Source organism: Bombina bombina, chromosome 2 (genome assembly GCF_027579735.1).
Source record: "Bombina bombina isolate aBomBom1 chromosome 2, aBomBom1.pri, whole genome shotgun sequence".
Taxonomy (NCBI): Eukaryota; Metazoa; Chordata; class Amphibia; order Anura; family Bombinatoridae; genus Bombina; species Bombina bombina.
This window is the reverse complement of record NC_069500.1, coordinates 589,250,429-589,277,015: the sequence shown is the minus strand read 5'-3', so window position 1 is coordinate 589,277,015 and position 26,587 is coordinate 589,250,429. Positions and strand designations below refer to the sequence as shown.

General features: G+C 37.4%; 1 protein-coding gene across 1 annotated transcript in view; it reads right to left on the bottom strand.

Moving 5' to 3' along the window:
- Positions 1-17,385: 17,385 nt before the first annotated feature.
- Positions 17,386-26,587, bottom strand: part of CARNMT1 (carnosine N-methyltransferase 1) — a 33,329-nt gene continuing 24,127 nt past the window's right edge. Inside the window, exons 6-8 of the mRNA XM_053702496.1 lie at positions 23,713-23,826; positions 23,377-23,480; positions 17,386-22,276 (exon numbers count right to left, since the gene is read on the bottom strand). Coding sequence (XP_053558471.1) covers positions 22,175-22,276; positions 23,377-23,480; positions 23,713-23,826 — 320 coding nt within the window. The 3' untranslated portion in view covers positions 17,386-22,174. The remainder of the gene's footprint in view (positions 22,277-23,376; positions 23,481-23,712; positions 23,827-26,587) is intronic.

The window sequence follows — 26,587 nt, the reverse complement described above, 5'->3', positions numbered from 1 at the left end:
CTAAGCCCCCTAATAGGGGTTAATAATTTTAAAATAGATGGCGGCGGAGTAGGAGCTCACATTAGGGGGTAGGTAAGGTAGATGGCGGCGGTGTAAGGGGCTCACTTTAGTGGGTAGGTAAGGTAGATGGCGGCGGCGGTGTAAGGGGTTCACTTTAGGGGGTAGTTTAACTACCCCCTAATGTGATCCCCCTACACCGTCGCCAACAATATTAATGTAGGTGGCGGCGGGGTCCGGGAGAGGTGGTTTAGGGGTTAAATACTTTATTAGGGATTGCGGCGGGGGATCGCGGTTGACAGGTAGATAGACATTGCGCATGTGTTAGGTTTATTTTGTAGCTAGTTTAGGGAGTTACGGGGCTCCAATAGACAGCGTAAGGCTTACTACGGCTGCTTTTTGTGGCGAGGTGAAAATGGAGTAAGATTTCTCCATTTTCGCCACGTAAGTCCTTACGCTGTATATTGGATACCAAACTGCGCTGGTTTGGTATACCTGCCTATGGCCCAAAAAACTACGGGCGACGGCAGAAATATACGAGCGTAACTTCTAGGTTACGCTCGTATATAGGATACCAAACCAGCGCAAATTTCAGCGTCGCCGGCATTTGCGGGCGACGCTGCATATCGGATCGGGCCCTTGCAGCGTTCACAATTCGCTTACAACATAGTAATGAATGAATAGCTAGTCATTGAATACTATGTTGCAACGATTGACGCCTGCGCTTTAGGCATAAAATTTTTTGGGTCACGCAGGCGCAAATCGATTGTATGGGGAATGGTGCGCATGCGCAATTGTTCCGGCAATCAGGAACGCGCATTTGAAGTACGTACAGAGCGGGTGGGACCGCTCTGTACGTAATAAAGGCAATTATCCGGAAATACATGGAGGGCGGAGCTAGGAACGGCCGGGAATGTAAATATAAAGTGTATTTATAACAATAATATATATAAAAAAAGTTGCGATCGTACTATATATTAGATGAGGAATAGAATACAGGCTGCAAAAACGAAAAACTTTACCTTCACTTTAATTTCTCAGGCAGGTGGCTACAGCTGTCTGATTGCAGACTTATAACCCTGTAAAGTTGAGACTTTTTTTTTTTTTTTATCTTATTATTATTATCTTAAAGGACCATGATACCCAAATGTTTAACACTTAAAAGTGATGCAGCAAAGCTGTAAAAAGCCGACTCGAAAATATCACCTGAACATCTCTATGTAAAAAAGAAAGATATTTTACCTCAAAGGTTCCCCAGTAGCCACATCCCATTGTAAAGGGCTGCTAAGCAGCAAATGAGTATGTCTGTCCCGGGACAGCTAAGGGAGTGAGCTTTGTGAACACTCATCTTATTTCCCTATTCAGTTTAAGAAAGTTTACCATGAAATCTCATGAGAGTTAAGTCAAATCTCATGAGATCACAGTAAAAGTTCATTACCTCAGCACTGTTGATGCTGATTGGCTGCTGTTCATTTCTTCATTTTTATTTTTTACCTGCAGCTGGGCAGCAGCCGAGAATAACTTTTTACACAGAACTTACTCTGCTGAGCTGAGGAAGTTTTGAGGTATAATATCTTCCTTTTTTACATAGAGATGCTCAGGTGATATCCTGTCAGCTTTTTACAGTTATAGTTTTTTACAGTTGCATCAGTTTTAAGTGATATAGCATACGAGTATTATGTCCCTGTGACTAGATATTTTTAAAGGATTCATGTCGCTAGAAAGTAATTTTTTATTGCAAAAAATAAGCTTCTTTGTAAAAAAAATACAGAAGTTTTGAAAGATGGAGAGAGCTGTGTAAAGAGGGTGTTTTACTCATCTTCACGCTAAAAGGATGATTATAAATATATATATAGTAGCGAAGGGGTTAAAATAGCCAGGAAGTAGGTGACTGGCTAATTAAAGTATGACCATACTGTGTAGCTACATTCTCAAATGTTATTGTAAAAAACAAGCGAAATCTCAAGCAGGCAATTTTTGCAGCACTTTAGTGTTTTTCTTTATATCCGAGTGTGGATAGGTGCTAATACCCCTATATGGTGTAGGCATTTGGTCTCATTGGCATCTCTCCCAAGTAAGCATTTAAAAACTCACTAAGGAGTGCAAGCCAAAACACTGAAGATTTATACATGATTTATTTATGAAGGTCTCATAACCAGAAGATACTTTAAGTGATGCAGGTTTTTTCCGTTTCTGTTTTCTCTGAGAGGGGCTCCTGTCCACCAACCTGCTTGTACTAGGCAGACTTTTGACTCATCATTTGAAAGAACAGACAAACTGCCTTCACTGGACACTTGTCTCCCTAGGATGCAGCTTTTCACTTTTAAAAATGATCACCTGCATCTTTAGAAGCTAGGTCATTTCTAGTGGTGTGGGTGGGTCAATACAAAGCCTTAAAAAGGGACATGATACCCCATTTTTTTTCTTTCATGATTCAGATAGAATACAATTTTAAACTTTGCAATTGACCTCTATTACCCAATTTGCTCCATTTTCTTGGTATTCTTTGTTGAAACTGCAATGCATTGCTGAGGGCTAGTTATCACGTTGTGTGAGCCAATAACAAGAGGCATATAAGTGCAGCCACCAATCAGCAGCTCCTGTGTCTACCTATGTATCCTTTTCAACAAAGAATACCAAGAGCACAAAGCATATTAGATAATAAAAGTAAATTGGAGAGTCTTAAAATTAGATGCTCTGTATGAATCATGAAGGAAAATGTGGTTTTCATGTCCCTTTAAAGGGTCATTAAAGTTGGAAAATGTACCTAAGATGGTGGTGACCAGTGGGGGTGAGAAGTGTCAGGTGGGAGGGTAAACTCTACACCACTGGTTTTCAAACCTGTCCTCAGACCTCCCTAAAAGGCCACATTTTGAGGATATCTGAACTAGAGCACAGGTGAAACAATCAGTTGATGATTAGTAGACATTGTTATTTCACCTGCTCACATCCAAGGTTATCCAGAAAACCTGTTAGGGAGGCCTGAGGAGAGGTTTGAAAACCAGTACTCTACACTAAGGGGTAGATTTGTCAAAACCATTCTCCTTTAATTCCGTCCAAAATAGCGCATACAAACTGATCGTCCTATTCATCAAAGCACTCTGCACCAATAATTGCGCAAATCTGAAAAACTTCTTTGCACTATATATTTATTTTTGCGATCTTAAATTATCAACATATGGCAAAAACAGCACTGAAACATTATATAATATAAATATAAGCTAAATAGTTACGTAAAAAACGCTTTTTTAATAATCAAGACATGGTAGCGTAAATATTTATAGGGATGTACTGTGATAAATAGGGAGTAAATGCTTTTTCGACAGGCGAACTTTATCATTATTATTACGCCCCCACCTCGCCTGCGCAAAGTTACGTCTATTTTTTTGATAAATTCAGGCGCACATGTGCGCTTCTCCGGAGGCGAGCTGGGTGCGCAGTTACAGACGAAGGACATACAGAGTTTGCCTAGCCTTTGATAAATCTACCCCTAAACCTAAAATGAACATTACAAGCTACCCAATTAACCCCTTCACTGCAGGGAATAATAGAAGTGTGGTTGCCCAGCTGCAATTAGCGGCCTTCTAATTATCAAAATGCAATGGCAAAGCTATATATATATGTCTACTATTTATGAAAAAAGGAAACCCAGAGAAGCTTTTACAATCATTTGTGTCATGATTGCACAAGTGGTATGTAAATTTAAGAGGGAAAATCAAAGTATGTGAAAAAGTTAACTATCTTTTTATATGATCCCATTTGGCGGTGCAATGGTGGCATAAAATATACCAAAATAGGCCTAGATCAATACCTTGGATTGTCTACTTAAAGTGATTGTAATGTTTGCCTATTTAATAAACAGTATATAAAATCATTCATAAAAACAAAGGTACTTTAATTCAATATTTTTTTTATTTAACCCCTTAGAGTGCTAATGACGGCTCTGAGTCGTCACAGAGTTTCCCACTCTGGTGCTAATGACGGCTCAGAGCTGTCACTAGCACTCTCCCACCTTGAGTGAGAGCTGGGGGCTCCCACCCGCCCCTACCCCGGTGATCGTGCCTGTAGAGTGACAGGCATCACCGGGGCAGAACGTTATGCGCGGTGACGTCACACGCAATAACGTGATGACGTCATCGCGCAACTTTATTTATACTTAAAGTGAATGTAAACTCAGCCTTCGTTCTAAACAGCAGTCTGTCAAATACCAATAAAAAACCTGAGTTTCATTCATCAATTTTAAATTTTCTAAATGTATACCTTTATTTTCCCTAAATTTATACCAATTTGCGGCTAAACCGTCCTCCGCCCGGCATTCGCGCTTTGTTGCTCATCTTTTTGATTGATGTCTCAATAGCCAATAACGGCTCTAACCACAGGGGGACCCACCCTCTTCTCATTACGTAATATGTCCTTATTGCGCATGCGTTCGTCTTTGGTGCCTATAATTGACAATGTAAAATTGTCACGGGAGCGCGCCGTGCCTATACGTAAACAGCGGGTGGGACCGCTGTTTACGTAATTTGGTTGAAAATGAGGAAGCAATGAGTGGGAGGAGCGGGTAAGCGAATGAGCGAGATGCAAGATATAAAATAAACAATAAAATACACTTTTTATTATAAATTTATAGCGGCGGTACACTTAATATCAGTAATGACTACAAAACTAGATAACACAAAAGGTAAAAATTGACATTCACTTTAATGTTAAGAATAGGAGCAGGGGGCATGCTGCATAGAAGCCTGTATCTCAGGCATCTAAGCAGCTACAGACCCCCAATACCCACCATTGGAAAGGTAATCGCCTAACCTTTACAAAAGTGTAAGTCTTGGGGTCTGAAAAGGGAAAAAAAAAAAAAAAAAAAAGTTAAAAAAAATTTTGTTCATAAAATAGAAAAAAAACAAAAAAAAATTAAATCTTAGCACCCAGGTGGGAAAGTGCTTAGCACTCAAAAGGGTTTTGGAAGCTTCATTTGTAAAATATTTACCATTTAGTAATGGTAAACATTGTGCCTATCTCCTCCGCCGGCATCTAATACTTTATTTAGCTGATCGATGACGAATCCGGCTTCGTCCAATCATTGCATGCCCCCTTAGGTGTCCAGCTCATGAGGAATGCAACGATTGGATGAAGCCAGATTCGTCATCGATCAGCTAAAGTATTAGATACGGGCGAGAAATAGCTCAATGGTTACCACCACTAAATTGTAAATATTTTTCAAATGAAGCGTCCTGAAAAATGTCATGAATGATTTAATATACTGTGTATCAAATAGGCATACTTTACAATCACTTTAAACATATAGTTTTGACAGGTGAATAAAAAAAACAAACAAAAAAAAAAGGCTCTATTTATGTTGAAATGGAGTTATTGCAAAAAATGCTAAAAATTCAAGTATTTTGGGCAAGTTCTCTTAAAGTCCCGGACTCCCGGTAGTGGAGGGTTTAAAAAGGACATAAAACCATTTTTTTTCTTTTATGATTCAGATAGATTATACAATTTAAAGGATTACTTTCTGTTATAATTTTTAAGCTAAACAACTAACATATTAAAGTTAATAAACATTAATTAAAACCTACTGACCTATATTTTCTCCAAAACGAAGTTTCATAACGCTCTAAAAGTTATATCTTTTATTCGCCGATTATGTCACTTTATCCTGCCCACTATTTTCAGCACTGCATGTTCAAAATACTTAAACCAATAACTTTGTGTTTAAAGCGCCATTTTGAAACCTAGGTATTGTAAACGGATTGGTACAGAGCAAAGGATACCCACGGAGTGGGTTTGGAAAACAATTAAATTTGCAGACAAGATTTCTGATATACAGTAGAGATATGTTAATGAAATGCTATTGATAAAAAGCGTATTTGGGGTAGTTAGTTAGTAACAGGCATAGAAAATATTTACTTACAGTGGCCCTTTAAACACTTTTCCAAATGTAATTCTATTATCTAATTTGCTTCATTCTCTTGGTATCCTTTGTTGAAGGAGCAGTAATGCACTACTGGGAGATAGCTGAAAGCCAACCACAAGAGGTTACATATGTGCATCCACCAATCAACAGCTTCTAAGCCTACCTAGATATACATATCAACAAAGGATACAAATAGAACAAAAATTAGATAATAGAAACTAGAAAGTTGTTTAAAATTACATGCTCTATCGTAATCACAAAAGAAAAAATGTGGGTTTCATGTCCCTTTAAGACAGGGGTATCAAAGTCAATGTATCTAGGGGCCACTGGCCAAGTGTCCTGCGCTCATGGGGGCCGATTAAACTGAGTAAGTGCTAGATATACTAGGAACTGCAAGTGACATTTACCCAAGTGCATATTTATGAGCGCCAAGTGAAGTGATCATTCTGGAACTGTATAACAATGTCAAAAATAACATTTATCCAAGCAGTGCATGGTGGGATTTTAGATTAGACCCTTGTCTTTACTTTATATTTATTTTTTGAGTGCCTATATAGAACATCAACTAGTTACACCACTTAGAACCCTAAAAAAAAAAGGGCACACAAATTAATGGTTTACCTTAAACAAGGGATGGCCACATACATTAAACTATTTTGAGGGCTGCATATGGCCCCAGTGCCTGTACTTTGAGACCACTGCTTAAGCTATGCATGCAAACTATAACTAAAGTTACCTTTAAAAATCGTTTGGTCTGCTAAATTTATGGTGATGACGCCTCACATAAATACTAAAAAATTTATTTATAGAGCCTAATAACTAAAGACAGATTTAGCACTACAGGAGTTTATGTGAAAATTACCAACAGTCTTTAAAATGTTAATATGACTTTATAACATGGACATGAAAAGTATTATTGGTGTTGTGGTGACCTGGTTCTCGCACGTGAGGGGTGTGAACTGTGCAGCCTTGTGTCTCTTGCAAGTGGAAAGTGCAGCCGGGATATCTTCATCTGGGGCTGCTCTCTTGCCCCTGTGTGATCGGATGTCAGCCCCCGGACTGTCCGGGTCCGGCTTTCTCTTACTCCGTGGAGTCAAGTGCACATAAAGGGGTGGAGATGAGGGGACCTCCAAAGTTCGCCTCTTGCATGGAAGTTGCACGGAGACCAGCTGCAGCTCGGCTTTCCTCTTTGCCATAGCGAACTGTAGCTCTCAGGATACGCGCACATACAGCAGTACACAGATATGCACGTACCCATACAGCTACTACGCAAGAGAACATCAACTACACTCACATGTATTTCTCGAACATTTGTTATGCTTCCGGTCCGTGAACCACAAGTCTCCTGCGATTCATAGAGATGGCGTTACTAGCTACAACACATACACAGCGCCTCTCTCTGGCAGAGCTTCGTAGCACTTCCATAGGGCACGTCGCACGTGTAGCATTATTTTACTATAGTATGGGCTGATATGTGCGTTCACTGGCTGTCCAGATACTATCAACCTCCCTTGACAACGCTCTAGTAAAAACATAGTGCATAAAACATTAAAGGAATATTTTATACATTTATTTGTAGCTTTCAAATGACATAAAATACAACATGCTTCTTAAATGATTCAGATAGATACAATTTTAAATAACTTTCCAATCTACCGGTTATTAAATTTTCTTCATTCTCTTGGTATTGGTTGTAGGAGCACGCAGAAAATGCACTACTGAGAGCTAGCTGAAAAGATTGAGTGATCCAATGACTGGAGGCCCATATGTGCAGCAATATTTCAGCAGCTAGCGCTCAGTAATGCACTACTGCATGTCCTTCAGTCTACCTAGGTATGCTTTTAGAAAAGGATACTAGATATTGAACTGCCCCTATTCTAGACGGACACACTAATTCTGAGACAGTCATATACTAAAAAGTAATCTGCAGAATTTCCTTTAGCACTGGCCACAGCTCACTCAGACATGGCCATAGACTACTAGAGATTACCCTATCCACCCACATACAACCCAACCTCTCTCATGTCACAGCCCCACCCACAAAGAGCCAACCTCCTGAGTCCCTAAAGTTTAGCCAGCCACACATGTTGGGAGGTATGCCAGGGGAAAAAAAATTAGGCAATAGAAGTATATGGAAAGTTGTTCAAAATTGCAAGCTCTTTCTGAATCATTACATTTTTATTATGACTTTACTGTCCCTGTTGGTTTTAAAAATACTGCAGCGGTAGTTGCTGATACAGTTGTTTAAAACTGTCCTCAATAATTCATAATACATCAAATATACCGGACATAACAGGTATGTATTTATTTTATATAATTACTGCCCAGTCTACATTTTACCACATGGTTGATTTGGGCAGATGTAGATAACCAAAGAATAAACAGACATACACGCAGTGTGATGCATCAGGTTAAGTATATACTGCATATTTTTCTTTCAGCAATTTGGAATATGGCATAATAAAGTTTATATATATATATATATATATATATATATATATATATATATATATATATATATATAGGCATAGAGATACATTTGAAATATATTCTTTTTTTTTATCCCCACTCTAATTTCATGTAATTTAACTCTGAAAATTGCAGACATTCCAACTCTCCCTGAAGTTCAAGAAGTCTCCCTCATTGTAATAGCGGCTCCCTGATGCCCGCAAATGAAACGCAATCTCCCTAAAACTACAAATACCGTGATCCAACGTTGCCCAAATCTGGAAACAGAGTTTCATTAAGGAATACCTCTAGGAGCGGTGACATCATCGAGCAGGAAAGCATTGCCACAGCAAGTCTGTCTTTTAGTGTATTGCATGTCTGCCTCCCTCCTGCTCTTTGGAGGCGGCGGAGCATTTACAGCAGGCAACATTGGCTACAGCATAAGCTGAGTGAGAACTGAGAAAGAGGGCAAAGAGAGTGCACCCCTGTGAGGGAGGAGATAGACACCTCTGCTGTCAGGTCCTTATCAAACTGACTCTACTGTGATTATAATACATAATTACAAATAGCTTCTCAAACTCAAAATCACACACCCTCCCAGACACAAAAACCGAAAGTCGTTCAGGAACAACTATACTGGAGTAGTTCACAAGCTGGGACGCTATGGAACCCTCAAAGCATGCATCAGTAACCAAAAAGCCCCCACTGATTTTAATAAAATAAAACACAAACACTACCTTATTTTCTGAAAGTAATTAAACTTAATGTTAAAATATTTGAGCATCCAACAAGCATACAATCACTCTAAAATAGGTTTGTTGTATGTGGTTGTGCAATAAAACTACATATTTTTTTTTTTATTTGAGTTTAGTGGGAAGCTACTTTAATGATAAGGCTCTATTTTATTTAGGGTTCCCATATTTCCAGTATATAACCGGGGTGGGGGGTTTATACACAGCACAGTAGCCGGTGATGCCACCTCCCTGAAATTAGTTTTTGCAGGTTGGGATGTCTGAAATTGTATGATTTTTTTATTTTAATTCCTAGTTCTTGAAATGCCACCCTCTTAGTTTCTCAGGGCTAACCCTGCTACATATCCACAATTGGCTTCAGTAGATAAAACAAATAGCTCCTGGAACTAATGCAAATGGTAGGTGGAGTGTAGCTATCAGAAAACATTTATAGCAATCAATATGTTAATTTGTTTTAAAACTATTTAGATAGCATGACAACAGAAACATCTTGTAATTAGAAGTTATTTACTGTCCCTTTAAGAAATATTTCTTTGGAGGCACTTGGTCTTAAAAGGATATGAAGCCGCAAAATGTTCTTTTGTGGTTCAGACAGCACATACAATTTAAAAATAAGTTTCTAATTTACTGCCATTATCATATTTGTTTCGTTTCCATGGTATTCTTTGTTTAAAAAATACCTAGGTAGGTGTCTGGAGCACTATGTGGCAGGAAATAGTGCTGCCATTTTGTTCTCTAGCACATGGATAATATTCTTGCAAATCTGCTGCCATTAAGTGCTCTAGACATGTGCACGTGTCTTAGCTTACGCCACTGCTTTTCAACAAAAAGGAAATTTATGCTTACCTGATAAATTTATTTCTTTTTCGATACGATGAGTCCACGGATTTCATCCTTACTTGTGGGATTACACCTCCTGGTCAGCAGAAGGAGGCAAAGAGCACCACAGCAGAGCTGTATAAATAGCTCCTCCCTTCCCTCCCAACCCAGTCATTCGACCGAAGTTAGGAAGAGAAAGGAAAAGCCAAGGTGCAGAGGTGTCTGAAGGCTAACAAAAAATATAATAACCTGTCTCATAAAACAGGGTGGGCCGTTGACTCATCGTATCGAAAAATAAATACATTTATCAGGTAAGCATAAATTTCCTTTTCAAGATACGATGAGTCCACGGATTTCATCCGTACTTGTGGGATACAATACCAAAGCTATAGTACACGGATGAAATGGGAGGGACAAGACAGGGAACCTAAACGAAAGGCACCACTGCTTGAAAAACTTTCTTCCCAAAAACAGCCTTAGTTGAGGCAAAAGTATCAAAGTTGTAAAATATGGAGAAAATGTGAAGAGACGACCAAGTCGCAGCCTTGCAAATCTGTTCAACAGAAGCATCATCTTTGAATGTCCATGAGGAAGCCACAGCCCTAGTGGAATGAGCCGTAATACATTCAGGAGACTGCTGTCCAGCAGTCTCATATGCAAAGTGGATGATACTCTTCAGCCAAAAAGAAAGAGAGGTAGCCGTAGCTTTCTGACCCCTACGTGTCCCAGAAAAAAACACAAACAATGAAGATGAATGGCAAAAATCCTTAGTCGCCTATAAGTAGAACTCAAAAGCATGGACCATGTCCAAATCATGTAACAGACGCTCCTTCTTAGAAGGATTAGGACACAAGAAAGGAACAACAATTTCCTAATAAATTTATAACCTTAGGAAGAAATCCAAGTTTAGATCATAACATCATCTTATCCAAAGAAAAATAAGGTAAGGCGAATTTATATGGTAATGCCGAATACTCAAACACTCTTCGAACAGAAGAAATGACAACAAAAATAAAACTTTCTAAGATAACAACTTAATATCTATGGAATGCATAGGTTCAACAGAACCCCTTGAAGAAACTTAAAATTCAAACTCCACGGAGGAACAATTGGTGAAAACACAGGCCGGACTCTAATCAGAGCCTGACAAATGAATGGACATCTGCCAAATGCTGTTGTACCAAAAGTAGATAAAACAGAGAGCTGACCCTATAAAAGGAACTCTCTGAAAAACCCTGGATTCACACCAATAAAAACCTTTATGCCCCGTCTTATGGGAAATCATTCTAATGACAGACTTACATACCGGAATTAAGGTATCTATGACTAAATTTAAGACTCCTTGCTTGAACAGGATCAAGCGTCTACTCTCCAAGCAAATAGCCACAGAGAAACTAGACTTGGGTGAAAGAAGAGACCCTGAATAAAAGGTCCCTCTGCAACAGTAGTATCCAAGATTGTAGAGATGAAATATTCATCAGATCGGTATACCAAATCCTGCGAGACCACGCAGAAGCAAGGAGAAACACTGATGACTCCTCCTATTTGAGTGGAACAATCACCCAGCAAAGAAGCGCAAACAGGGGAAATAGACATGCTAGACCGAAGGACTAAAGAACTGCCAGGGCAGTTATCAGTTCGGACTGGTGGCCCCGAACCTAGACCTGTATCTCAAAAGCCAGGCAGTCTGACAAGATGCCATGAGATCCAACTCCGGGCCGACCCCAGTAGAAAATCAGGATGGAGAAAACTCCGTATGGAGTTCCCACTCACCCGGATGAAATTCTGACCATTCAGAAAATCCGCTTCCCAAAAGTCCACCCCTGGGATAAGGAACACTGACAGATAGCGAGAAAGAAACTGGGCCGAAACCAACAGGGGCCAGACCAGAGGAGCCTCGAAGCTCACTCTCAGTTGCAGGAAGTCTATAAAAAAAAAAAGAACAGACTCCACCTGAGTTCACACTCTGTGAAATCACGTTCCCTGAGATAGGGGAACCTGAGAAGACAAGTTTGCATAATCTCCATTCCATTGTCCAAGTATGCTAAACTGCATAGGACTGAGTGGAACGAACCAACGGAAATTTAAGCGACACAAGGCGCTGCACAGATTATTGACCTTATAAGGATAAAAAGGTTGAGTGGACCTCTCTGGGGTATGAACCTTCAACCCTCAGGTTGTTACAGAACTCAGCCACAGTGCCTTAACATGCCGAGCCAACTTTCCGGCTAATGTCTGTTGTCGACACTACCAGCCCGAATACCTCTATACACTGGGCCACCGAAGGCCGAGAGGTGGACTGAAGGACTAGACCAGAATTACCTTGAGTTCCTGACCTCAGTCAGAAAAATCCTCACTGATATGGAATTCATCATGATTCCCAAGAAAGCAACCCTTGTGTCTTGAACCAAGGAACACTTTTCCAAGTCACCCTCCACCCGTGAGCTCACGGGAAGTATAACACCATGTTTGTGCAAATCTTGCTTGCTGTAAAGATGACTCCTGAACTAGTGATATTAGCAAGATAGGGCGCCATTGCCAAGCCCTGTAACTGAAGCACCGCTAACAGCGATCCCCGAGTCTCCGAAAGAACTTTGTACCATGGCAAGACCGAAAGGAAGGACCACGAACAAGAAGTGTTTACCTAAAAAAGGTAAACACCAGAACTGGAGACGAGTCTCATGAACGGCACATGAAAGCACTTGACCCTTTCACAGTTGATAAAAGTCGACCTTCCAAGACCAAGGGAAAAATGGAACAAATTAATAGTTTCCATCTTGAAATACAACACTCCTCTAACAAAATGGTCTGAAAAATTCCCATTTTTTTTAGGAACCACAACCCAACCGGTAACCCTAGATCCAATACCAGTATTAGGACTGGGACAACCACTCCCAGGTCTGAGAGGACTCCTACGCAGTGTAAGAACTTCCCTCCCTATGTCTGAGCCTCAGACAATTATGAAAGCAGAAACTGCCCCTGAGAGGAAAATATTGGAGTTTGAAACTAAACATGAGCGAAAACGGAAAATCAACCCCTACAAGATCCAATCCTGGACCGGGGCATGTCCCCCATGCCGTCTATGATTCAACAGCAGGCTATGTGTTCACCAAAATCCTAGTCTTAGAACATGTATCCGTAAAACAAGGCTCTAACCATAAGGTTCCCAGAATTGGAACAGAGCCACCTATGCTCCCCGCTTGAGAACTGGAAGGAAGAATTGAAATAAAGGAATTAGTCAATTGAAAAAAACTGTATCCAGTCCTGGATTTTATCCAGAAAAACTACTGACTAATAGCCTTAGACAATGTATCAACCAAAACGCCATCACCCCAGTGACGGTAGCAAAGAACACAGTTGTTTGCCAATGTATACCCTGGTGAGCGTCCAAAGGACTATCCTCTAAGGGTACAGAAGTTCTCGTAGTGACCTTCCCCTAAGGAATGACGTCCAGCCTCTTAGCGGATACGTCTACGGAAAAAACGTCTTGTAAATATAGAGAATGTCTAAGGTGCCAATGCCATCTGAAACTGAGATTCTCAGGAACGTGGAGAAACCTTTCAGAATAGCAGTGCCTCTAGTATGTTTTTATCTTATCTAAAAATATAGAATGCATCATACCCCTAGTGTAGTGTGAAGGAAAACGCAGGGCACTGCATGTGGCCATAAAATTGTTAGGAGAATTTTGTGGCCATTTTAACAGACTCCCAAACTGCCAGCGCCGTAGAGGGAGTAGTTAAAAAATAAATCTTTAACAAATTTTTCACAGAGTAACGATACTGTTTCTTGCAATTTGAAAAATAACCCTATTCCTGTGTGTGTTTGTTTCATCCTTAGTCACAAAAGATGAACTAACAGGCAAACAGCTAAAATTAATTTATTATAATGAACACAGAACAAAACGTTACTGTCTCTGTAAATCTAAAAGTAACTAATTTCTGTGTTGCTGTGTACCATCCTACATCACAAAGGATGAAGTAACAAATAAACAGCCGCAATTCTTTAAATAAAGATTACACAGTAAAAACGTTACTATCAATTTAAATCCTCTTATATCATCCAATTAGAACCTTCTAAATGGAGAGCACTCAGCCTTAGACATGTGGGTCAGCTGAGCGGCCCATTAGGTTACACCGGCTGGCTTTGCTTGAAATAGCCATTGCGATGTACATTAAATCAACCATGTCTTGTGCCCACAATTCCATATTTGCAAGGAACCGCACTTATAAGTACAAAGCTGATTATACATTAAACAGCATCAAATAAAAACTTTACTGTCTCTTAACAACTGAAAAAGAACGTTATTTTATATGTGCTACTGTCTCTTTAAAATTAAAACTGAAAGAATTTATTTTCTTGTTTGCAAAAAAAGAAATACATCAGCACACAAGTAACAGATCGACTACTGACATTCCTAGATAAGGTCGCTGAGGAGAGCCGTCAGTACTCTATAAGTAAATGTACATGTAGGACGTCATGTTTCTAGCAACATGACCTAAGTCCACAACCAAAAACAGGAGTGTTTATATACAATGTGCGATACTGTTTCTTGTTACAAGCCATATGTCGCACATGCCGGAAGAGATATAGCACTACAGATCTCCTAACAAAGGGGAAACACTGCTATATTTTGTGCGCTTATTTTACTTGCGCAGATAAGAGTCCTCCCTCCGCTCCTTACTATATTTTGCCAAATAGGAATAAGGAGGAAGAAGAGACCTCGGCGCCCTTTACTTTGGCGCCCTTTATGAACTCCGCCCCTCGTGGGCGTTTCGTCAGCTATCTCCCAGTCGCCATTGTTATATGTAAAGGCACCGGGAGCGACATGTGCAAATAAAAGCTGAGTAGCCTGCTGCCCCTAAGAACAGCCTAATCGGCCATAATACACATCGTATGAAAACTACGAAAACCCCGCCCATCGTGGGTGTAAACAACCATCTCCCGGTCGCCATTAGAGTTTAACACAGAAGGTACCGGGAGGGAAACTCACACAGACTGTTCCTCACTATGCCCAATTGAAAGAGTAGCCGGTAGCCATGGTCGACAAAGTTAATGACAATTGCTAAGACACATCTGTCATGTAGTGAGCCCATAGTTAAACATGCCCCATTACTAAAATAAGTCGCCATGTGAGGAGTCCCCTACTGTGAATGAGACTTAGTCCCCCACAAGCGTGGCCAAGTCTGTTAACGCTGTCAGGGAAAAAAGCTCTGAGGAACTTTTGTAGAGAAATAAAGGCTGCACTTACCTCTTATGCTGTCCGACAGCAGGACAGCCTCAACAGGGTTCGGAGGTCCATTGGGTCCCTCCTGTAGTCCTGCAAAAAGATGAAGCCTAAGTTAAATGCAGCTTAGGCCATCACAGAAAGGGCAGCATCACAGTATGGGAGGTGCAGTGAGAATTATGTCCCACAAGTTCCCATTGTTTTAAAGCCACCAAATGCTTCTCTTTTTACTGAAGAGACTGATCTGGTCTAGGCTACACCCTAGCACAAAGTAGCACTCAGTGGCACCACTTTAAAAAATAATAAACACTTGATTGAAGAATCTTTACTAATACCTCACTTTGCCATCTCCTATCTAACACAGGCAAAGAGAATGACTGGGTTGGGAGAGAAGGGAGGAGCTATTTATAGCTCTGCTGTGGTGCTCTTTGCCTCCTCCTGCTGACCAGGAGGCGTAATCCCACAAGGATGAAATCCGTGGACTCATCGTATCGAAAAAGAAATATACCTAGAAAATGAAGGCAATTTGATAATAGAAGTAAATGAGAACGTTGTTTAAAAATTGCATGCTCTATTCCATTCATGAAAGAAAAATATTGGGTTTAATACCCATTTAAAAGGACCATTACATTCAGATCTGTATAATCAACATATGCATAATAGAAATACAACACAGTAACGTTCACTTTAAACATTAAACGAGCAGATTTATTTTTTTCTGACAAAGTATTTCAGCCTCAGGAAGTGTGCACAGATAGTGCACATTGTCTAAGTAAATCTGATTTTTTTTTATTGCAAGTTCTATCAATAATTATATTTTTTACTTAGGTAGCAGTTAAAAGGGACACAAGTCAAAATTAAAATTCAGGATTCAGATAGAGCAGCAATTTCAAACAACTTTCCAATTTACTTCCACTAACAAAATGTGCTGAGTCTTTTATATTTACACTATTTGAGTCACCAGGCTCCTTCTGAGCATGTGCAAGAGTTCAGAATATACGTATATGCATTTGTGATTGGATGATGGCTGTCACATGATACAGGAAGAGTGTGAATAGACAGAACTAAAATTTGTCAGAAAAAAACTCAACTCATTTGAAGTTCAGACTAAGTGCTATTGTAGTGTCTTTCATCATGCCTTTGAGGACTATGCAAATCCACTGTATTTACTGGTCCTTTAAAGGGACACTGAACCCAAATTCTTTCTTTCAAGATTCAGATAGAGCATGATATTTTAATCAAATTTTTAATTTACTCCTATTATAAAATTTTCTTCATTCTCTTGGTATATTTATTTGAAATGCAAGAATGTAAGTTTAGATGCCGGCCCATTTTTGGTGAACAACCTGGGTTGTCCTTGCTGATTGGTGGATAAATTCATCCACCAATAAAAAAGTGCTGTCCAGAGTTCTGAAACCCAAAAAAAGCTTAGATGCCTTTTCAAATAAAGATAGCAAGAGAACAAAGAACAATTGATAATAGAAGTAAATTAGAAAGTTGCTTAAAATTGCATGCTCTATCTGAAATGCGAAAGACAAAATTTGGGTTCTGTGTCCCTTTAAGTGACGCAGTAATTTTTTTCTATCCGTGAGAATACTCCCCCAGCTCTAAAGTTCTGGCAGAATTTGTTGGTAGCACAGAATCCATGAGCAGTGCAATGTCAGGCATTTTTAAACCAATTAGTTGCCTGTTGCATTTAAATCAAAACATTTTTTAAGACTTCAGCTACTATTGTCTGTACACACAATAGTCCCAGCAGCTAACAGAGAGAGAACATATCTTATTCCCAAAGAATTGCAAATTGTCCAAATACACTTGTGCAGAAACTAAACTCTTCCCCCAGTTATTTGTGGAGAAAGTTATATAAAAAAAGACTAGAAAGCTAGCGCATGCAATTTTAAACAATTTTCCAATTAACTTCCATTATCTAATTTGGTTTATACTCTTGGTATCCTTAGTTGAAAATAACAGCTAGGTAGGTTAGAAAGCAGCAATGCACTACTGGGCTAGCTGCTGATGCGTTTTATGTGACTGGCTCATCCGATGTGTTCAGCTAGCTTGCGGTAGTGTATTGCTGCTCCTTCAACAAAAGGATACTAAGAGAATGAAGCAAATGTGATATTAGAAATAAATTGGAAAACAAACTGTCTAAAAATGTATTGCTCTATCTGAATCACAAAATAAAAACTTAGGAGTTTCATGTCCTTAAACAAAAATTAAACAAAATATGGTGTATAGAGATTTAATGTATGCTGTCTGTCAAAAAAAAACAAAACTTTGGTTTCAACAAAAATAACATTAACTTTAAAAGTCATTAAATGATTGATTAATATTGATAACATTCGGTTATTACATTAACACTGATTTTTTTACCTCAATGCTGTAAAAACATATTTCTGCACTCTATATAGAAGAATATACAGGATGGGGGGGGGGACATATACATACCATCTGACATTTCCACCCATTCATGTTTCAGTCTAGAACTTTAATTTAAACCCAAACCTATATATGAAATGTTTTAGTAAATGTTACTATAGAGAAGGTACACAATTCCCCATAGCTTAAGAAGTTTGTCTATCATAATATATAACAAGAAAAATCAACATTAAAAAAATGTAATACACAAAATAAATTATCGGTCACTTTACAATATAGAAATCACACAAATCAATGGAGTTGAATTTCTAATATTTAGTGTTTGATGTTTCATAAAGGTTTACCACCTTGCATATACTGTATATAAAGTAAGGTTTTAGCAAAGGCAACTCATGAATTATTCACAGCCCTAGTACAGTGTATCTTTAAAGGGATATGACGCCTACATTTTTTATTTCATGATTATGATACAGCATGCAATTTTAAGCAACTTTTTTTTAATTTTCTCCTATAATCAATTTTCTTTGCTCTCTTGCTATCTTTTTTAAAAAAAAGCAGGAATGTAAAATTAGGAGCCAGACCATTTTTAGTGCAACACCCTGGGTTACTGCTTGTTGATTGGCGGCTAAATGTAACCACCAATCCACAAGTGCTACCCAGGTTCTAAACCTAAAATGGGCTGGCTTCTACGTTTAGATTCCTGCTTTTCAAAATTAAGATAGCAAGAGAACAATAGAAAAATTGATAATAGGTGTAAGTTGCTTAAAATTGCATACTGTATCTGAATCATGAAAGAAAATAAATTGTGTTTCATATCCCTTTAAGCAGATTTGATTAGTGTGTTCTATGTTTGATATGCTTCCCTAGTCCCACTATAAAACATACTGCTGCTTGCCAAGGCATTTTGGTTGGATGTAAACTTTTTTTTTTCCTGCATACTTAAGAAATTATCATCTGAACTCCTGTATTTTTCAGTGAAAGACTGCTTACTTTTTGCCTCTCTCACTTGTTTATCATGGAAAAGAGTCAGAATTATGTAATTAAAAGGGACAGTAACAGTAAATAGATAATCTCTTTGTACAATAGTAATAATAGCTTTCTATTTATTATTCAATATCACATTATAATAAAGTAACAGGACACATTTTCAGGATATCAGAACTGGAGCCCAGTTGAAATAATCAGCTGGTTTGTAACAATGGTTATTAACCTGCTCTCACCCAAGGTAATCCTTAAAATATGGCCTGTTATGGAGGCCTCAGGACTTGTTTGAAAAAGCCCTGGTCTACTGGTAAAAGCAAATTAATATGCGCATCCCTAACATGTTCATGTGGGATAGAGATGGGACTGATGGATGGGGGTCCCTTTTCCTGTACAAAATCTGTCTGAAAGTAAAAACTGCAGCTCTTGAATTTAATGTCCCATGAAGTTAAACAGGGAGCCTTTAATGGCTATATATTTTATTGTGATCTACACAAAATAATTACTAACATATCTTGAAGGAATACCATGCTATGCACATTAACGCTTACTTGTTAGGTAAAAATAGAATAACCAATATCAATTACAGATGCTACAAACTTTATCATATTTTTTTCATGTGCTTTAAAGGAATACTGAACCCATTTTTTTCTTTCATGAATCAGATAGAGCGTGCAATTGTAAAGGGACAGTCAACACCAGAATTTTTGTTGTTTAAAAAGATAGATAATCCCTCTATTACACATTCCCCAGTTTTGCATAGCCAACAGTTTTAATACACGTTTTACCTCTGTAATTACATTGTATCTATGCCTCTGCAAACTGCCCCCTTATTTCAGTTCTTTTAACAGACATGCATTTTAGCCAATCAGTGCTGACTCCTAGGTAACTTCACGAGCATGAGCTCAATGTTATCTATATCACACACATGAACTAACACCCTCTAGTAATGAAAAACTGTCAAAATGCATTCAGATTAGAGGTGGCCTTCAAGGTCTAAGAAATTAGCATATAAGCCTACCGAGGTGTAGCTTTCAACTAAGAATACCTAGAGCACAAAGCAAAATTGGTGATAAAAGTAAATTGGAAAGTTGTTTAAAATTACATGCCCTATCTGAATCATGAAAGTTTATTTTGGACTTGACTGTCCCTTTAAGCAATTTTCTAATTTATTCCTATTATCAATTTTTATTCATTCTCTTGGTATCTTTATTTGAAAAAGCTGGAATGTAAGTTTACGAGTCGGCCCATCTTTGGTTCAGCACCTGGGTAGTGCTTGCCGATTGGTGGCTAAATGTAGCCCCCAATCAGCAAGCCCTACTCAGGGTGCTAAACTTTAAAGCTTTACATTCCAGCTTTTTCAAATAAAGATACCAAGAGAATGAAGAAAAATGAATAGGAGTAAATTAGAAAGTTGCTTAAAATTGTATGCTCTTTCTGAATCTTGAAATAAATAAAATTCGGTTTAGTATCCCTTTAATATCGAGCAATGCTGTAAACATTTTTCGTCAAACACTTAAGGGAGGTAGAAAAAGTACTGTAGTATCTATTTAAATCATAGCCACTTGGTAACCCAAGTAAATTCATCTGCTTATACATGTTAACATTTTCCTGTTTTCAATGGTACTACCATAAATTAAATTATATAGATGCAAGAAGACTTTTGTGTGAACTATGTTTTTATCCTCATTATGAATGTAATTGATCTACAATGCTTGTTAACATACAACAATGAAAAACAAGGAGAGGGAAACGTTAATCCGTTCTTAAAAATAGAAATAAATAGTGGAAATCCAAGGACTTATTAGAGATCATGTTATGTTATCTTTCTTCACCATACATTATCTGTTTCTACAGCAACAAAAATAATTTTGAAATGGGTTATTTTAAGCTCAGGAGGATTTTTCATGCACTTCCTATATTGCTTCTATAAATTTAAATGCTACTTAATATGAGATAATTTAAGCGACAGTTATCTTCTAAACATCTCTTCTTAAATTGAATCACATTAACTAGGTTCATCTTAAAGATATCCAATTTTAATATGAATTTTGAATGCTGAGCATCACTACAGTAATTTGCATTCTCCTGAAACCAAATGAATATATACATGAACACATAACCCCTTAAGCCAAATGGACGTAGGTACTATTTCACACAGTACTTTGCCCACTACCTACGTCCAACACTCTGGCTCCTCTTACGGCCCTTGTGGTCAGCTTTGACAGTGGAGATACTGCAGCCAAAGGCAGAAGGCGTCTGCCTTCATATGGTATGGAAGAACAGATTTTTCTTTCTTTACCATATAAAAAGGTAGATTGCTGATACAGTGACTCTGTGGCACTGTCTGTATCGGCTTGTGGTGATGCCGTGGGTGGTATGGGAGGTACGGAGTGAGGCAGACAGGCGGCACATAGAAGGAAGGGGGAGTAAGGAGAGGGTTCCCTACGCTAGAGGAAATTTTTTTTTTAAATTTTGGTGAGTAAAGAGGAGGGTTGGTTCCTATTAGCAATCGCTTGGGGGTGAGGGGGGATTGCTACACTACAGAAATATTTTATTAATAAAAAACAAGACCTGTTTGGGAGGGATCAGGTAGAGATGAGTTTGGTGGGAGGTGTCTGGTGGGTAATATGTACACTATAATAATATTACCCTTGCTAGTTATAACTAATCAACTTCTTCACTGCTAGGAATATTAGACGTGTGGTGCGCAGCTGCAATTAACGGCCTTCTTATTACCAAAAAGCAATGGAAAATCACTGCATGTCTGCTTTTTGTGAACAATTAGATCCCAGAGAAGCTTTTATAATCATTTGTAATAGGACTGCATTAGCAGTATGTAAATAATTTTAGTGAGTAACCCAAAGTTTGAATATATGATCGCATTTGGCGTAGAAACAGTGGCATGAAATATACCATAATGGGCCTAGATCAATACCTTGGGTTGTCTACAGGAAAAAAAAAAAAGTTTTGATAGGTAAAGTAAAAAACAAAACAAAGGCTCTATTGCGGTTTAAACCGAGTGATAGCGCAAATAGTAAAACTTTACGGTACTTTAGGCAAGTTTTTCCTCTGATATTCCCATTACTAAATTGGTTAAATGTCTGGGCCAAACTGTATCATTCAACAAGAAAATGAGAATGCCTTAAAAAGTAGTGATATCAGGAAACCCCCTCATGTTTATTGACCCTGCAGATTCAGGGTCAGGTGCGATTAAAATAAACAGATCCATCAAAACAGCTATTTATGTTGACAACAGTAAGGTAAAGTGTTCATTTCATTTTTTTAAGGTAAGAATGTTTGAATATTTAATTGAACTACAAACTACATAAAAATATACATCTTGAAAAAATACCCTTTGAAGCATTAGAGTATACAGATTATGTTGATAACAAAAAACTATTTCATACAGAAAAGAACAAATGGGTTGCCTACTGTATTGTTTGTAAATTTGATGTTCTGCATCTCCAGTAGTATAGGCAAAAAACAATGTGGGTATCCGTGTAAAAAAGTAAACCAATGTTAAATTAAAATGAAGCCACTCTGTCAAAGATAAAAATGTAACACTGATTGGTAGTTGTGTCCACTCATAGTCTTGAGTCCATTTCATGATAACCAATTTTATACCTATAGTTCATTAAACTTGGAAACAAACTGCTACTCTGGCTTGCGAGCCATAAAAAATATACAGTCATAATAGTATTTCATCATAGATAAACTATTTGCGGTGTAAGTTGATGTCACAGATTCTCGCTCTACCTGTGAGGAAAAAGAAAGAAGTGCTATAAAACAGGGCACAAATTGGTTACATGTTCCTACAACAGCAAGTTCAGACAATGGGATCCTCAAATCCTCTACATTATAAAATTCTTTAGTTGGTGGTTATCTTTAAGGTAAACTAAACACTAAATAAAATTATACTAGTTGTTTAAAAAAGATATAATATTGTTATTAGGTGTACAGTTCTAGTGTACATAAAGCAATGGATGCTGCCATGTTGTAACCTAGGTTTCCTTATCTGCTGAGGCTACTCATGGACAGTTATAAATGGGCATCTATAGTGTGCAGCCAATGACTGTGTGGAATATAGCAATATTAGATCTGGACTCTATACTTCCACTTCTAACAGGAACTGGAAAGTCTACACTTTTCAGAATTAAAGTGAAGGTAAACTTTGATGAATGAAAGCCCGTTTTTTAAAAATACTATTAAAAACAGGGGCACTTTCATTCATCAAAGTTTAGAAAGCAGCCGTTTTGTTTAAAAACCTACCTGTTTTTTTCACAGCCAGAGCAGCTTCCCCCACCCGCAGATTCTCTCTTCACACGTCAGCAATGACTAATCCGGCTTCCTCCAATCACAGCTTTCTCCCCAGGGGAGTCATTGCCTGAGGCCATGCAGTGATTGGAGGAAGCCGGATTAGTCATTGCTGACGTGTGAAGAGGGGATAGGGGAAGCTGCTCCGGCTGTGAAAAGAAGAGAGGGGTACGTTTTAAACAAAACGGCTGCTTTCTAAACTTTGATGAATGAAACTGCCCCTGTTTTTAATAGTATTTTTAAAAACCGGGCTTTCATTCATCAAAGTTTACCTTCACTTTAAATAACAGGAAAAGTGGCAAAATAAATCATCAAAATATATTGCAAAGTTGTTTTACTACATAATTGAACATTTTATTTTACAATCTCAAAGTGTTTAATGTCCCTTTAATATTTCTGCAGTATTCAATCTACACCCAAATTATACATCCGATAGTATAACATTTGAGAATTATCATTAGTATGAGAAAAAGATGATGTGTTAAAACATAGACCATAATATAGAACACTATTTATATATAAAAATAATCCTTTATGTGTACCTCTATATGAAATCCATACTGTAGCATGACATGTTTGATATCTTCATAGCTCAGTTCTATAGAAAGTTCATTTGCTAAATTTTCAAAATGATATAGCAGAGGGCCTGAAAAAGAAACAAAATGTTTGTTTACCATATTTGTTGCTTTTTTTATTATATAAAAAAAAATAATTCAGCGCTTTAGACAGGTTATAATGTAAAAAGTAGCACATTTAAAAAAAAGTCATACAATTAATTACAAATGTATTTTCAGTTTGTATGGGAACGTGCAACAGGACGTTGATTCATAACAAAAAAAAAAAAAAAAAAAGGAACTCCATTGGAAAAAAAGGCTTACCTAAATTAATCCATATCCCTCCAGGTTTAAGTATTCTCCAAATTGTGTCAATATAGTCAATGACATTATGTGCTGTGTCTATGAAAAAACACGTTGCTATACAATCCCAAGCACCTGTAAGATGGTAAGCAAGCACAGTGAGGCATAACTATGTTCTTGATAGTTAATGGTAAGTGTGAGGCTCACAGAGAAAAAGCAACAAGCAATATCTAAATCTGGCCCAGAAAATATAAACCTGCAGAAGTTCAAAAACACACAAGGGACTTTATAGTGATAGTAACAGGTAAAAAAACCATACAACTTTAAAGGCACATAGAAGTGATATATTAACTGCATCAAATTCACATTTTCCTTTGTTGAAACTTCGTTCCTTCCTATGAGAGCTTGCTAAGGTATTCTCACTAATGTGCACAGATCTTGAGCACTATACATATAATGTTGTTACAAACATTGTTGTAAGCATAGCTTATGTATTGTGGTCAGGACCCATGCACGTTCCTCAGCATACCTAAGCATGCTCTCATGGAAAGGAGCTAAGCTTTAAGAAGGGATATCAAATGAAAAAAAAGTAAATCTGATAATACAAGTAAATTTTGTTTTCTTATATTATTACACTTCATCAGAATCTTGGACATTTAATTCTACTTTCTATGGCCCTTTTATTTTGAATCTAATGTTTACTTTTAAAAGATTTCTAGGTTTAGTGTTTTTCAACTCAAAATTTACTCTGCATTGCACTGGAACTAGAGAAGGTTGTTCAGCTAGGTAATATTTTGCAGAGAGAGGATTTATTCATAATTAATTTCTGCTGTTACGCATCTTAGTGAAAACATTATTCTTTGAATGCGGGAAAAGGTTATCATTCCCAAAATACATTTTGAAAGATTAGAAGGGAAATGCAGTATTAAATAACCATATGTTTCAATACTGCTGTGTTTATGTTTAGTACACAGACTAAAACAAGGCACACTTTGGTGTGGGTATTCTTAAATCAGTGGTAATAATTTCATATGCTCACTGCCCTATCCAATATAATGTTTAGAAGAACAACAGATACTATACCAAACAGTCACTCATCTATATACACACACAGATGTGGCCAGAAGTATTGGTGCTCTTCCACCTTTTAGGAAAAAGCTCAATTTTCTGTAAACTAAGTAAAAATTGACAAAAAAGTATTTGATATCCACCATTCTTTATTTCAAATGTAATAGAACAGAAACTATACTTTTGATTTATGACTTCACATATTACTTTAAACAGTAAAACAAATGAGAATGGCACAGACAAAAATATTAGTACTCTTAACCTAAAATTTCGTAGCACTGAAATCAAGCACTTAAGATTACTACACTTTTTGATTGGGGTTTTGGCCCACTCTTCTTGAGTAAACTGCTCAAATTCCCTCAGGTTTGATGCGTGTTTTTCCAACTGGGAGTTTCAACTATTTCCACAGATGTTCAATAGAATTTAGCTCTTGATACATAGAAGGCCACTTTAAAATGGGCCAACTCTTACCCACTCTTGGGTGCTTTTTGTATGTACGTTTCAGGTCATTATCCTCCGTGAGAACACATGACCTGCGGCTGAGACACAGCCTCCTGACACTGGGCAGTACAATATACTCCAAAATGCCTTGATAATCAGCTGATTTCATTGTGTCCTGCACTGATTCTAGGCAGCCAGTGCCTCAGGCAGCAAAGCAATATAACAATTCATGAGCCTCTGCCATGTTTCACAGTGTTCTTTTCTTGGAAAGCTTTTTTCCTTCCCTAAACATGGAGTTGTTGTGTAATACTAAAAAGCTCTATTTTTGTTTAGTCTGTTCAAAGGACATTTTCCCAGACGGGCTGTGGCTTATCAGCATGCATTGCGGCAAACTCCAGTCTGGCTTTTTTTGTGTTTCTCTCTTAAAATGCAAGGGTACCAATACTTTCAGCCCTATCTGGGTATGTATGATAATAATGGTAGATACAGTAAACAGAGATAAAACATATACAAAAACATTATTGCAATAAACAAGCACAATTATGATATAAGGACTGCTCTCTATATTTATCTTTTTGCAATTGACTATACAATTCTTGCTCTTACCAGTTACTGTCTCTTTGCATACAACACTAAAATACTAAAGTAAAGTATTATTATAAAATAAACATACAAAGAAATGTATCTCTATTTTTATTTGGAACAAAGTTATCCTCTGTAAAGGAAGAGTTCTTCATTTTCTGCATGGGAACACAGCACCGACTACACTTGTGAGGGGAACAGAGACATAGAGAACAAGAAAAAAGAGATATGGGCAAGTAGGACAGAAAGGCAGGAACAAGATGTTGTGCCCAATGATAAAATATTTGCCGTTATGGAAAGAAATAATATGCAGAGTGAGATAAATAGATCGGAGTACTACATGACTTCTTAGATAATCTCAGCAGACCAGAGAGCATCATCCCACAGTCAGAAAGCCGCTTGGGATTTCAGAGAGAAATTGTAATCAGTAAAATGTGCGTTTTTGTGAGAAAATCTGAATTGTGATTTCAACCAAAATAATAAAGACTGACCCCATTATTAAACCATAAAACTAAAAATTGAATAAAAATAAATAATACCTTTTTTTATTATTTAAACAATATATATATATATATATATATATATATAAAAAAAAAATAAATATATATATATATATATATATATATATATATATATATATATATATATATATATATATAAAAAAAAAAAAATATATATATATATATATATATATATATATATATATATATATATATATATAAAAAAAAAAAAAATATATATATATATATAAAAAAAAAAAAAATTATATATATATATATATATATATATATATATATATATATAT